The 13,952-nt window shown below is 37.9% G+C and overlaps 1 protein-coding gene across 3 annotated transcripts; it reads left to right on the forward strand.

Annotated features, from left to right (window-relative positions):
- The first annotated feature begins 9,009 nt into the window (after nucleotides 1-9,009).
- On the forward strand, nucleotides 9,010-13,751 carry irx6a (iroquois homeobox 6a). 3 transcript variants are annotated; one of them, XM_055036599.1, is made up of 7 exons: nucleotides 9,010-9,333; nucleotides 10,342-10,617; nucleotides 11,248-11,357; nucleotides 11,559-11,854; nucleotides 11,936-12,613; nucleotides 12,772-12,883; nucleotides 13,183-13,751. In XM_055036599.1, exons 1-6 carry the CDS (start codon nucleotides 9,268-9,270, stop codon nucleotides 12,876-12,878), a joined length of 1,533 nt encoding a protein of 510 aa, XP_054892574.1. In that variant the 5' UTR covers nucleotides 9,010-9,267; the 3' UTR covers nucleotides 12,879-12,883; nucleotides 13,183-13,751. The 3 variants fall into 3 exon arrangements, with proteins under 3 accessions (XP_054892574.1, XP_054892573.1, XP_054892572.1); XM_055036597.1 differs by lacking the exon at nucleotides 9,010-9,333 and having other exon boundaries at nucleotides 10,071-10,617; XM_055036598.1 differs by lacking the exons at nucleotides 9,010-9,333; nucleotides 13,183-13,751 and having other exon boundaries at nucleotides 10,069-10,617; nucleotides 12,710-12,822.
- Nucleotides 13,752-13,952: the final 201 nt, after the last annotated feature.

Below are 13,952 nucleotides of genomic sequence, written 5' to 3' on the forward strand. Positions count from 1 at the left end.
GATAACAGATATTAGTCTACTTATCAGTAATCACGAGTAGATGTTATTTTAGCATAAATTATTTTTCCTTTTTATCTCACAAAACAGATCTGACATTGAACATTAAATTTTAAGATTCTGTCTTTCATTGTAAAATTAATACAACGATAAGAGAACACAGTCTTGTATTTTATGTAGTTTTTTAAGGATTTAAAGATTGGTGCTTCTTGCAAATGAAAAGAAAGTGCTGAAAGGGACATCTGCTTCTTGTCACCTGGCAGTGTGGTACTTGTTGCAGGGGTTATCATACTCCCTATATCGGGTTGTGTTCAGAGCATGGAAACCTCCATCCTCAAGGAAATGCTTACCACCATCATGCTGATGGCCGTATGAGGTACTGGGGGCAAAAGGTGAGAGCAAAGGAAGGACGGGAGGAAAACAGACAAGAGAGGGATGAGTAGCACAGATAGTAGCACAGACATGTGACACAACATGTTTAGGACCCCTTCATCCTGTGAGAGGTCCCTTGGAGCTATGGTGATATCCATGGATATGCACTGTATTTGTAAACGTGTGAATGACTGTGTAGTTTAACAATACCCAACTATGCTCCTGGCAAAGAGAGGGTATTAAAATTAGAAGCATAACTTTGTTATTTGTGAGTCAAATAAAGATGCTTGTCTCAGCTCTATGAAACATACAACTTTTACAAATTAAATATCTTGTTTTATTTGAATACTCAGTTGATAAAAGCAGATTAAGTACAGAAAATTAACTGTGAAGGAAAACAAGATGAATCTTAATAGAATACCTTTTTATTGCATGTGCACTGATTTCAGACAAAATAATATAAGAAGGATCTTAAAACCAGAAAATAAATGAAACATTGAACATTTTATTTTATATAAATTTATTTTGAAAACCCAGCTGGAGTTGTAACTAGAAGTGGCATCAATGTCTATATTATATTAAGGATAACAATGACTTCTAATGAATTTGTGAATACACCCATGGCTAAACTCTGAAATAATGCTGCCAGTAGACAGTGATATGGGAGCTTTAGATAAAGCTGAGTGAAGTGAGCTCTAAAGCTGGGGTTAAGTGGGAAGATTATAGAACAACATACCGGTATCACCTTCCCTCTCCATTCCTTTAAGGTCAAGCATTTACTGCAACAAGACTGTCTGTCATGTTTAAGCTAAAACAAAAACCACAGAAACAATGGAAGATATGTAAAATATACCTGTATATTAAGTTGCAAGTTCACATTTAAACTTTTAAAAGCTAGCAAAGTAAGCAGTTCCATAAACTACTGTAATTTTTTTTTTTTTTTTTTTTTCTAATTCTACTACAGGACTACTAGATTTTTATTGTGATATTCACAGTAACCATGTTTTATAATCACTGTGCTATTTTAAAGAAGTAAGATACTAATCAAAATTGCAGTCAAACTGAAATAAAATTACAGTAAAAATGGGATAGAATTAGATAAATCTCATATCTGAATTTTCTACACATAACATCAAACAGGACAAAATTTATGTATCTGTAGCAAACCAAGAGCTGCTGTGATAAGCAAAGGTGTTCATATCTCTATAAGTTCTCCAAACTTGTCACATTGCACCCACAGATTTCAGTCTACAGTGATGACAGAAAAGTTACACCTTTCTATCATCTATCCAAGAGACCTTTAAAAATGTTCATGTTTTTAGGAATAATGGCCAATGAATTATAAATTATTTTTTAAATTTTCTTTTGAAATGTACTGTGAAAGTGTGGGAAGTTTATTTCTGAGATTTCTAGTTGGCTTAATTTCTTCAGATGAGTTATTTTTGACTGAAATCAAAACATGATTGCTATACTGAAAAGGGTGTGAAAATTTGAGATTATTTTTCTCTTTTCTGTATGAGGGGACAAATTAAACTTCAGTCATTCCAGTTCTGACAAGGAACTTGAAATTTAATCAAAGCACACCACATACCTTCTGTACTTTTATTTCAAGAGGAAAACAGATTTTTTTTGTATTTCTCTTCTTTTCAACAGCAGGACCTAAAACAGAGTTCAAATTTATGAACTCAGAAATTGAGATATTGCACTAAGTCTCTGAATTTTTAGTTGAGTTTTTGCCATGTGTTAAATGTGGCACTGATGTTATCACAACAAACAGTGCTGTGCCAGAAAGAAAAAAAACAAGAGCAGCTCTGTATTGTCTGCATGGGTTTCACAAACACGCCTACTAAGTCTCTGAAAAGTTCACCATCAAAACTCCCTGCCAAAAACATTAAAGGAAAAAAAAATTGAAGACAATCTTTTTCTAACATTTTGGAAAACAAAGCAGATCTAACAATCACCTCTGAGAGGATTATTGAGTTCCTAACTTCTTCAAGATAATCCACCCAAAAACTCTTGGTGAAGCCTTTCAAAACGATTTATGCAAACAAACATCAAGACAAGATATTTATATTGGCACCAATGTGCAGTAAACCAGACTGAAACCAAACCAGATGGGATAAGGTCTTTTCCGTCTTCATGTGTTTTAACTATAGAGGCAGAAATGTTCCACACAACACATGGTTAGCAAGGCTTCCCATTTTAGATTCTCCTTTCTAATTGGCTTGTAAGATTATAAATATAATTATGAAAGGAACAGATACAAGTTTAAAGTAAAAATATTGCTTATGGTGCTACATTATAAAAATGTTCAATCATCTGACTACATTCAAGAATCTAGCAAGTTTGTGGATCTCCGATCTGCGACAGATATCAACAGATATCAACAGTATATTGCTTGACCTAATGCATGCAGGATGCGATTTCAGAATAAAATGACAGCTCAGTATTATTTAGCAGGATGATATACAAACTTTAAAATCTCAAATAATTTTAAAATGGTTTCTTGAATATGACAATAAGCTTACTTTCAACAACCACCATGTCTTAATCTAAGAGAGCAAATTTGAGGTGGACATTTGTGGTGGAACAAGTGATTTTATGGATATGCAGACTACAAGCAGCAAATGCGTCGATAGAAGCTTAATCCTCTGAACAATGTTTCCATCACCTTCTTGAATGTATGCCAAAAAACATAAAGCAGTCCTCAAGGCAAGTCAGTATCGAAACCGGTACTAACAAATTGTACTTAATAAAGAAGCTGGTGAGTGTATATTTTGCTGTGGGCATCAAATACATCGCCATTGCTTGTTCAAGTCCAAATACACTCTGTTGTTAACTCGCATAATGGAAAATTCACAACACAATACTGCAATAAATCTTTATAATCACTTCCTTATAGTTTGCAGCTGTGCTGCACAAAACATAAGATCCACTTCCAAAAGTTTTGGCCATACTCACAAGAAAAGATGCCGATGCATTACATGTTTTGCCTGGTGCTGACAGCAGTGGCTGCGCTGTGGCCGGTAATTGGGCTGACAGTAATAGGAACTGCCTTTCTGCCTCTGTGGGCCCTAGAGATGCACCACAATGCTGTTGTAGATTTAGCAGATGCAGTTACAGGGAAACCATATAAGTCCAATTTTCCCAGTTTTTCTATTTTTCTCCTTCTTTTGAACATTAACATGATCATTATTGAGTTGATTGCATTTTATGACCACTTGGTCTCTTGAGACCTGGTCAAATGCCAGTATGCAATTTCAGAAACAAATTGCTGTCAATTTGATATCTTATTATATATTAGATATATGTCATTATATAGCATATATATTTCTTTGCAAAAACAAGTACTAACTCAACAGCAATATATTTCTGATTCAGGCCCTTAGCTCTTAAGAAGGTATTAAAGTCAGCAATGAAGACCACACAAACATAAAGATGATGGTAATGATTCCTAAATAAGGGAAGAGAGAACACTCACCCAAATGTGAGAGCTTCTGTACACAAACATGGTTTTATGCAATGCCTTTCTAAAACACCCAGAACAGACATGTACGTGCACCACTTGCTGACAAGAAAACACACAGACAAAAAGCCTAAGGCCTTCACATTAAAGAAACCACATGGATTCACACAATACGACAAAGCCATGGACTACCTGTACACCCTGATAGATTGCAAGACACCTCGGGGAAAAAATAAACACAAATTCCTCCCCCTCATTCTCCATCTCTCTCTAACACACACCTTCATTTACACAGCCAGGCTTCCTCCCTGAGAGCCGTTATTTCCCAGAGTTACTGCCAGCACTCCCTCTCTGTCAGTGACAAGCTACAAATCCCTGACACCACCACTGATGATAGCTTTACAGTAGAGCCTCAAGGGGAGTCTGCCAGCCAGCACACGCAAACAACACATGCACGGCTTTCTGTCTTCTTCTTCTCTTCGTCTAAATCACTTTCACCTTCTCCCAGGAGCCCCAGGGGCCTTTGGGAGAGGCGGCTCCCAATAAAAATAGCCTAGGGTTTGTTTGAGTTAGACATCTGACGACAAGTAGTCAAAATGACAAAGGGACAAATGAAATAGCAATTGTGTCTGTCCATTCATGTACATTTCTATGTTTAAACTGTGTAAAACAGAAACCAAAGTGATTATGTTATATCAGAAATACTCTGTCTTCAAAACCCCACATCCCAATCAAATCCGTCCTACTACTGTGGGACTACCTACATATAACTACATAGCCACCACATGTCATTATCCAGTTAACCTCCAAAGCAGACTGACTCATGGAGACGGTAGTCATGAAGTTATTCCAAACCTTCTTTTTCTTGTCTGTTTAACAAACTTCATAGACCCTTTTTGAGCTGCAATCACTCAGCTCTGGATAAAGTATGCATGCTAACTGCCTACTACTGTGACCTTAGGCTGAATTGATTCTCTTTCTATTTATTACTTTTTGAGTCATTACTTATAATTTAGCGGGACTAATAATATTCATTGTGAGCTGGGTTTTTTTTATTATTATTATTATTTTGGATGCAAGATTTGTGTGTGTGTTTGCGTGCACATGTGTTTGCAATAACTTCAGATCACAAGCACATTGGAGTTATTGGCACATACCAATTTGGCTTTAATGAGATCACACACACCTTCAGGTAGGTGCCGCTTCATCCCCTGCTCAACTCTGGGTTCTCCCTCCATCTCTTCATCTGCCTGCCCTTATTACCATTTCATACACCCCCTCTACCTCAGCCAACACTGCAGCTACCCCCATCTGATGAAAAACCAGAAAGGCTTTGTGAGGTTCATTAAGTCAGCATAGGAAATGTATTAAATAGTAGAATAGGGCCGGGAGCTATTGAGTGTTGACATAACCTTTCAATTCTCTTTTTTCACGCAGCGAGGCATCTAATAGAGAATGCTTGTGTTACTGAGTCTCATTACCAATCAGGTGGATCATTCAGGACAAGACATATTAGAAATTCTCTATTTTTTAAGTACATGGGAGAATGTACTAAAACATTCTCCCATGTACCTTAATTTTAAGTAGCACCTTACAGAAGCATTCATGTTACAGTTTTGTAACATAGTTATGTGATAACAATAATATTGTAAAATATTGTAATAGGTGGTAATATTATTACCATTACTAATACTACTAATAGTAGTAATAATACATACTTTGGAACATTTTTTATAATAAATAAAAATGTTCCCTTGCATTACTACCATTAATTGTAGTTACACATTATTTGGGACATATATTTTCAAGCTACAAACTGAAATTTCTCTAACTTCTCTTTGCAAATTAGTTCAGAATAAGTCACATACAACATCTATGAACTTCAGTTTTCAAATTTGGCAGCAAATTTTGAGTTTATAGATATAGGCCTGGACGTTAACTGGGCCTTGCTGGTCCATAAATATCCTTGGCTGTGAACCATTCTATTGTGGCTCTGACTGTGTTGTTAGGGTTACTGACGTACCCAAAGGTCAGCCTGCACCACAGTCTCATGTCTTCTACAGCCTCCAACAGATTAAATTTCCCCTGCATTTAGCTCTGCCCTTTTTCTCCTTTAATTGTAAACCAATTTTCTTTTCCCTGCTGAAGATCAGCATCCCAACAGCATGATGATGCCACCATCTGTCATTAAGGGGATGGCATGCAGAGGATGATGTATAGGGTTAGATTTCCACCACACATAATGTTTTACATATTTGGTTTGATTATTGTCTCATCTGACCAGGACATTTTCTTACTCGTATGCTTTTTTTCCAATAGGTGATCTATACCAAACAGCAAAAAGGACTTTTCAAGTTTAACACTGGGTTTCAAAGCTCAGATTTGTAGAGTGCACAACTAACAGTTGTCCTGTCAAAAAGTTCCCCCAAATGACTTGAGAAAAATATGCATGCATCACATGCATATTTTTATTTGTAAGACAAAATGTATGTTACTGTCCTTCCTCTTCATAGTTATTTACTTATTTTTATTTTTTTATTTTTTATTTTTATTAAGATTAAATACATTGATGTTTGTGGTCTGCAACATGACAAAATATGAAAATGTTTAGTTTATGATTACTCTCGCAAGGCACTGGGTTTAAGCGCTCTGTTATTTTTCTGGCCAAAATATACCATTGCAGTCTGCAAGATCTCCTTACAAGTTTCTTGAAAATGAATACTTCAACTGAAGTACCAACACATAGAATAACATTTATCCATTGTATCAGATACCCAGATGCAAAAAGTTTGACACTGTAACACTGTAATAACTGAAACAGCTCTGCAAAGAAATGGCTCAATGTTGGCTTGTCAAACATGTTAGAGGGAAGGACAATGTGGTCAGTGTACTATTACAATTAGTGTTCATTTCTGCCTTATTCAGTGAGATCTGCACTGACTACTGCACATGCATTATGCATGAGTGTGTCCACATGCACTTGGGCCATCATGCGTGCCCTTGTAGAAATGCACTGAACGCTAGCGTGCAATTACATTTAACTTGTTTCAACCTCCTTTATGTGCACATTTGCCTGCAATAATTGTTTCAGCTCAATATGTGGATTCTCCTGTTAAGTGCTGTAGTTTTTTCTAATGGCTTTTGGGGAGTTTTAAAGAGTGTTATACATATCTTCGATTTCAGATTTTTATGAGCATCCAATAAGAATTAAGCATCACCAGTTAATATGGTTTTCAAAAAGAATTTTGCTGTTTTTTGATTTCTTACTTTGGTGAAAACTGTTTAAAAAAAATTTTTTCTTTCATTTATTAAGTCCTATCCTGGGGCTTGGTTTTGTAAGATCTTTCATGCCACGAATCATAGCTAGTGTATATCTGCTTTGCCCCAGTGAATTTGCCCACTTGTGCAATTGTGATGTATTTCAACAGAATAGAAAATGGCTGAGGGAGTATGTAAAGTATTGATTGCACATATGAGTTTGCAATATAAAGCTTGTTTTATTATTTTATAATTCCCCATAACACAAAATTTAAGAAAAAAAATTCTATACACATCCAAATGAGGTTCTAAGTTAGTCAATATGTGTAGCTATGTCAAAGGAGAAACATCATTTTAGAAAAAGACTGAGGAAGATTTCAAGCTTATGACTTGCAGAATATATTATAGGAAAGCTGTTAACACTTTTATATTTTTATTTTATAAGTTCATAAGATGTTTATTGCTGTTTGAAAACATTAGAAATACTCATGAAATAAATTCTGTTCAACAAGTCTTCTGCTTACTTTCACTTGCCTGACTGAAAAGCTCGACTGCAACAACTGTGTGCTGTGCTTAAAGTTGTGTCTTTTTAAAATGGCCACACTGTCCACTTTATCTCCGTACAGAATCTCTGAAGGGAGATCTTCATCTGGCACACGCGGCTCTTTAGCGCCCCTTGGAGAGAAAAGGCGCAATCGCAGATAGGTCTCCTGGGGGCTGAGAACAATTTATCAGGAGGAGAAATCGGGACACTGGGAAATTCAGGCGCAGTGCATCAGTAGTGAAAACAGAGAACTTATCCATTGATGACGGTCTGAAGCAGACAGGTCATGTGACTCAGTGAAACGGACCAACTGTCATTTTGAGTACAAATAAATATCCTACAGGGGAAGTGATCAATCCTCCTCGTTTCTGCTGCTCAGCTCAAGAGAGGATGCAGCTTGTTGGTGTTTACAGGAGAGAGTGAGAGCACAGGATGGTTGAGCTGCTTATCTAATAAGGCTTAAAATTATCTCTAGTTTCATTTACCGTGAGGCAGCATCATTCCTTACCCATATTTCAAGTGAGCGTCATTCAATTAAAATGCAATTCTCGTCACCCCCATGCACGGATATTTAATTACATTGGGGAGCTCGGCTTCCAATGTTTTCTTTCTTTTTTTTCTTTCCTGCGCAGCTCTTCGAATTTCACCTCTAAGGCATATTTTCACTCTGTTACTCGTTGGTTAAACAAGGGCATGTATCCATTTGTTAATTGATACAATTACGCATTACGCGTAATGGTCACGTAGGTCTCCAGGCGCGCATCAATCACCGGTCTATTGACCTGCCAAAAACGCTTCTAACGGCTCAAGCTGGGACTGCCCGCTCTCTCTAATAGAGAAAGATAGAAACATCATTGTCATTAACTCCGTGATGGACCTCTGGCCAAAGTGCCAGAAGCGAGCACTTTGGCTCGCTTCTGGAGGAATTAAAAAATAACAATAACAAAGCTTAACATTATATATTAGCTTAATTTACAAGTAATTGACTACAAATAAAACAACGGTTCTAAACATTTGGAGTGTGAAAATATGTTTTGGTGCCAAACAAATTTTATTAAATGTTTCTTTATTTCACTTTGGATAAGGTTTGGCGTTCAGTGATTCAATAAAGGTGGTGGACTTATTCCAAATGTATGCCAGGGTGGGGAAAAAATGGGCAAAAGAAAAGAAATCAGGACAAGAAAGTGTACAGTGCACCTTAAGAAAACCCTGGGCTGGATGTGATTGGCATAGACATTATTCTATCCTTGGTACCCCTGCCGTTCCGGGATTACAGTGACGTCACGCTGATACCCTTGCATGGGTGAATGCTAAAGAACTATAGAGCCACAAATAATAGCACAAGCAGAGTCCATAACTTGGAAGACTTACTTATCCTTTAAGCCTCCTTCAGCCAACACAACAACATTTTTTTTCCACTTAATGACGCTTAATTTCATTTCTTATCGGATCCTGTAGGGGATTATTCATTCATATAAAACAATCTGCAGCTGCTGCCACTCCAAACTCTCCCTCCTTTTGACTGAAGTCATCTATTATTGAGCGAAAGGCCGTGCGTGGAAAGTGTGTGCAAGACGATGGATTTGAAGTAGAATTGGTTGCAATCGATCAAGGGTGAAGAATATTCCTGATGGTAACAAAGGAAGCAGCAATGTCTTTCTCGCAGTTTGGATATCCTTACAATGCAACTTCACAAGTAAGTCATCTCTCGTTTCATTTCTTTTAAGTTTAAATCAATAGGAATTCAGGAGTTTTGCATATTTTCTCTGATTACACGTTACTGAGATCTAATTTTAATGCGAATCATTTATCATTCTGCCTCTGCTGAGACAGTACTGACAGCTATTTTCGCCATGTGGTTTTGTTGTTAAACCAAATATCAATATACACACACCCATGTCCAATTACACTGAATTATGAATGAACTCACGTGCTTTTCAAATGACAATACAGATGAATGTCGCGGATTGAACACATTGATGCGCGGTGTAGATGTTAAGCTTGTTTAGGAAATAAATATATATATATATATATTTTTACCACTAATAAAAGTCATTTTTAAAATTTTCACAAGCTGATTCTGTTCTGAATGACAAACTAGTTGATCGGGGGACAGTCGCTGCTCTCCAGAAAAAGTTATGGAGCAACTTTTAGGTGGATTTTGTTGTATTTTTAGCTTTTATGAGAAAGAATGATAAACTCGTGGAATTAAATTGCACGATTATTACTGCTTAACTGAATTCTGTATTTTATACTTATCTGGATCACATTGGTGGTTTGAAAGTTGTTGGAAAAAATTAAAACAGGTCACTTTTTACGCGCAGAACATTTTATTGTTTCAACATCATTTAAAAACAATTGACATTGACATTGACTTAGTACACAATATGTTATTTAAAATGATCTATTTCATAAATAAGAGTGCATTATTTTTTAGTTAAAATATTAGTTTCTGTTTTCCGAAACCTTCTTGTGTTGACTTACCTTGAACTAATACAGGTTGCACATGACAATTAAACCTTTTTTTTTTTTGTTTAAGCAAGCATTTTGCTTTCTCTTTTTTTTTCCCGCTTCGTCATCTCTGCATATAAGTATATATTTTTTGCAGCGCAAAGTCCACAATCAGTTCAGAGTTGTTACAGATGTCCACCTCAGAGCCGAATCCATTAATGACCATTATTTATCCACGACTCTCTTCATGCAGTTTTTCGTGTCGGCAAACCCCAGTACGACTTGCTGCGATTCGATTTCCAGGTCGGTGTCTGACGGGACAGGCACCTCTCAGACCGCCGCAGCCGCAGCCGCCGCCTCCTTCTGCTGCCCCTCCTACGAGAACCGGCTCCTGGCGAGCAGCCGGACGGAGCTGAACGCAGCGCTGGGGATGTACGGCTCTCCTTACGCCGCTGCGGCAGCAGCCAGCCAGAACTACGCCAACTACTTCCCCTACAGCACCGACCCATCCGCTATCTACTCCACGCTGGTGGGCTTCACAGGCGCGCAAAACCGGGATGAGAGGGGGGGAGGGAATGAGTGAGCTCAGGCTGATCGATCAGGAGGTTTATCAATTTATCTCACACTGCAAACAATTAGGTTTTGAAAGGCAGTTTAATCCAGCTGCAATATTGGCGTCTCCTTAGAATTATCAGTGTGAAAATAGCATCAATAAAATGAGGTGAAGAAGTTAGGAAATTCAAATCACTCTAGACTCCAAACGCACTTTTTCTGCTTTGCTTCAAAGATAGAAAAAAAAAAGTTACTGTTCATAATTAGACAGAAAAATTTACTTGAAAAAAGAAAAGGAAGCAAAAGTCTTGCTTTAACTCAGAATGTCTTGTTTCATTCTCAGTTTTGGTCAAACTACTATTAATGTCTGCAAGAGTGCTTTACTGTAAAAATCACAGTCACACCAGTAAACTATTTATGAAACCCATGACATGTAGCTCTAATTCCCTTTAGTTAAATGGTGTACAGGCTTGTTTTTATATGAGCTAAAAACAAGTTGGTTTTGTAAAACCAAAACAAAGAATCTTTCAAATGATCTTTTTTAAAAGCATTAAAACAATTTCTCAAAAGCAGTCAAACTTACTACAAACTCTTCCTTTTTTAACAGAATCCACAGTATGACATCAAGGACAGCACAGGCACTTTACACTCTGGCATTACTCAAACTGCTGCTTACTATCCTTATGATCACTCACTGGGACAGTATCAATATGACAGGTGAGTTGTACATTTATGTTCATTCATGTTCATACAGCAAGACCTAAACATCAAAAGCTATATTTTCCACCTCCACCTTGTTCTTTGCTACAGAAATCAGCGTTACACCACATGCTGATGCTCCTGGAGATGAAAATCTAATTATTAAAGGATGCAGTAAAAGGATTGACAAGGTGTGTTTGTCCCCGTTTCACTTTGCAGATATGGGACAGTGGACTTTAATGGCACAGCTCGCAGAAAGAATGCCACGCGTGAAACCACCAGCACACTAAAAACATGGCTGTATGAGCACCGCAAGAACCCCTACCCGACTAAGGGAGAGAAGATCATGCTGGCCATCATCACCAAGATGACCCTCACCCAGGTGTCCACGTGGTTCGCCAATGCCAGGAGACGGCTAAAGAAGGAGAACAAGATGACCTGGTCACCAAAGAATAAGGCTAACGATGACAGAAAGGAGGACTTTAATAAGAGTGACCAGGACTGTGTCACCAAAGGTAAATACTACGACAGTCTACGGACAGTTTCCCAATATTTCATGAAGTTATATACAGCACACTTTTATTTCTCTCATGTAGATTCCAGTGATTGCAAAGAAGAGAAAGAGTTGCACCTGAGTGACCTGGAGGACATGGATGAGGACGACTGTGACAAGCTGGACAGCGACTGTGAAAAAGTGGCAGCAGATGAGCAGGACCTCCAGAGATCCATGGTTGCATCTGGAGCTCCCCTGAAAAGAGACTGCAGCTCCGACCTTCACTTGAGCTTAACAAACAGCTTCCACACTTTCCCCTGCAGTATCAAAGGCGTCACCGCACTTCCGCATCTCCCGTCGGATTTCATAGATCCAATTGTGTCCAAGGCGGCTCCTGCGAGCGTCCCATCAGCAGGAGAGGTGTCACTGTCTCATTTTGAATCATCAGAAAAGCCACGCATTTGGTCGTTGGCCCATACCGCAGCTTCAGGGGTTATATTAAATCCTCAGCAACATGGTTCGGAGCTAAGGACAGGAAGCCTAACTGGGGACTGTCAACTACAGAGCAGCAGACTTCCCAGGGCTCCGACTGGACAATGTGGAGCCACAAGAGGCCTGCTTGAGTCTAACAGTGTCACAAATTCAGAAAACTCTTTCCCAGAGGGCTCATCCTTGCACTCAAAAGTTTACGGCACAGGCAGCTACAACCACAAAGGCCTCCAACTTCACAGCTCATCTTATGCTGCCCTTCCAGATACCTGTCAGTACACAGCAATTGAAGGTATGTCTGCAAAAGTTAATTTCCACATTCAAATAACACTGCATTTGCTATCCTATTTTTTTTTCAAATGTGAAAATGCATTTGATTTTACGATAGAAAACAACACTTTCCCAACCTGAAGCAACTTTCTTGAGGTGTGCTTTTACTTGGACACGCAGGATTCTCCAGTGGCAAGGTAGAGAATCAGTCATCTGACCTCAGCGAAGCCTGTGGGACTGTGCAGAACGACAAGGTCACTGCATTCAGACCAGTCATGAAGAGGTGAAGCAGGTGAGTGCCAGCTGCACTGATCTGGAAGAAACCAGTGAAGTAAACATGCACACACAGGTGGATGAGGCATGAACGACTCACCAATATGCTATTTTTCAAGTGTTTCTTTCCTCGCATTTAGGAGACAGCAAAAAAAAAAAAAAAAAATCACCTTTCATAATAAAAACTGTAGGATGAAAATCTTATAAAAATTTTAATATTAATTGTAGTATAGTTTATTCATACTTTTATTCTTGATTATAAGAAGAGATATTTACAGCTTTTCATTTATTTTTCTTCTGTTTCTTTTCCTCTCTCAGATTGCTGGGGCTTGTCTAACATCAGTTAAATGGGACATTTATTATGCACTAAAAGACACACTGACCATGTGGCGGCCTGAGTGTGAGCTGCCTGGTTCTGTTGCAGTGAGAACTATCAAACTGTGGACTCGACTATCATTTTGCACAACATTGTTTTTTTAAGGCGATAAAAACATTTTATGCAAAAAATATTTCTAGATGCAAAGTGTAAGAGCAATGGCCCAAAATGAAACGGGCTGAATTTGTGTATGGCAATCGTGTAGTGTAGCATAACTTATTTATTTCTCTGTGTATTTAACATTTTTGTTATGTCAACATTTTTGGATTATTATTTATTATGTTTATGGGTCAGATGTGTCTTATTTTTTATATTGTGTTTATTGTGTGTAATGTGTGATTTTTGCCTGATGTAACAGAGGAAATCTTCCTGGAATTAGTGATTAGGATTGGATCTGCTGTTATGCACTTAATTTTGTTGTTTTTTTTGTTTTTTATTTATTTATTTTTTTGGTCACTGTGTTGAACTGTGCGCCCTCCCTCTATTTGCCTTTCGGGACATTTCTAATACATTTCCCCCCCCCACAAAAAAAACAGACCATGTCTTTTGTTATTATTTACAGCACTCATTCAGCCAATTACATAACATTTGCATTTGCGCATTTGATCAAAGTTTATTTCATTTTATTTTTAATCTTGACACAACGCCTGAAGCCTCAGCACTAATGGAAGGTCATAATTCAGAGGAGAGACGTGAGTAAAATCCACAAGTC

The sequence above is a fragment of the Poeciliopsis prolifica genome, unplaced genomic scaffold (assembly GCF_027474105.1).
Source record: "Poeciliopsis prolifica strain line A6 unplaced genomic scaffold, Auburn_PproV2 SCAFFOLD011, whole genome shotgun sequence".
Taxonomy (NCBI): Eukaryota; Metazoa; Chordata; class Actinopteri; order Cyprinodontiformes; family Poeciliidae; genus Poeciliopsis; species Poeciliopsis prolifica.

Coding starts and splice junctions, on each gene's coding strand:
- irx6a (XM_055036597.1), top strand. CDS start 10,144: ATGACAATTAAACCTTTTTTTTTTTTGTTTAAGCAAGCATTTTGCTTT. Junction 10,618..11,247: donor CCGCTATCTACTCCACGCTG/GTGGGCTTCACA, acceptor CTTTTTTAACAG/AATCCACAGTATGACATCAA. Junction 11,855..11,935: donor CCAGGACTGTGTCACCAAAG/GTAAATACTACG, acceptor TCTCTCATGTAG/ATTCCAGTGATTGCAAAGAA.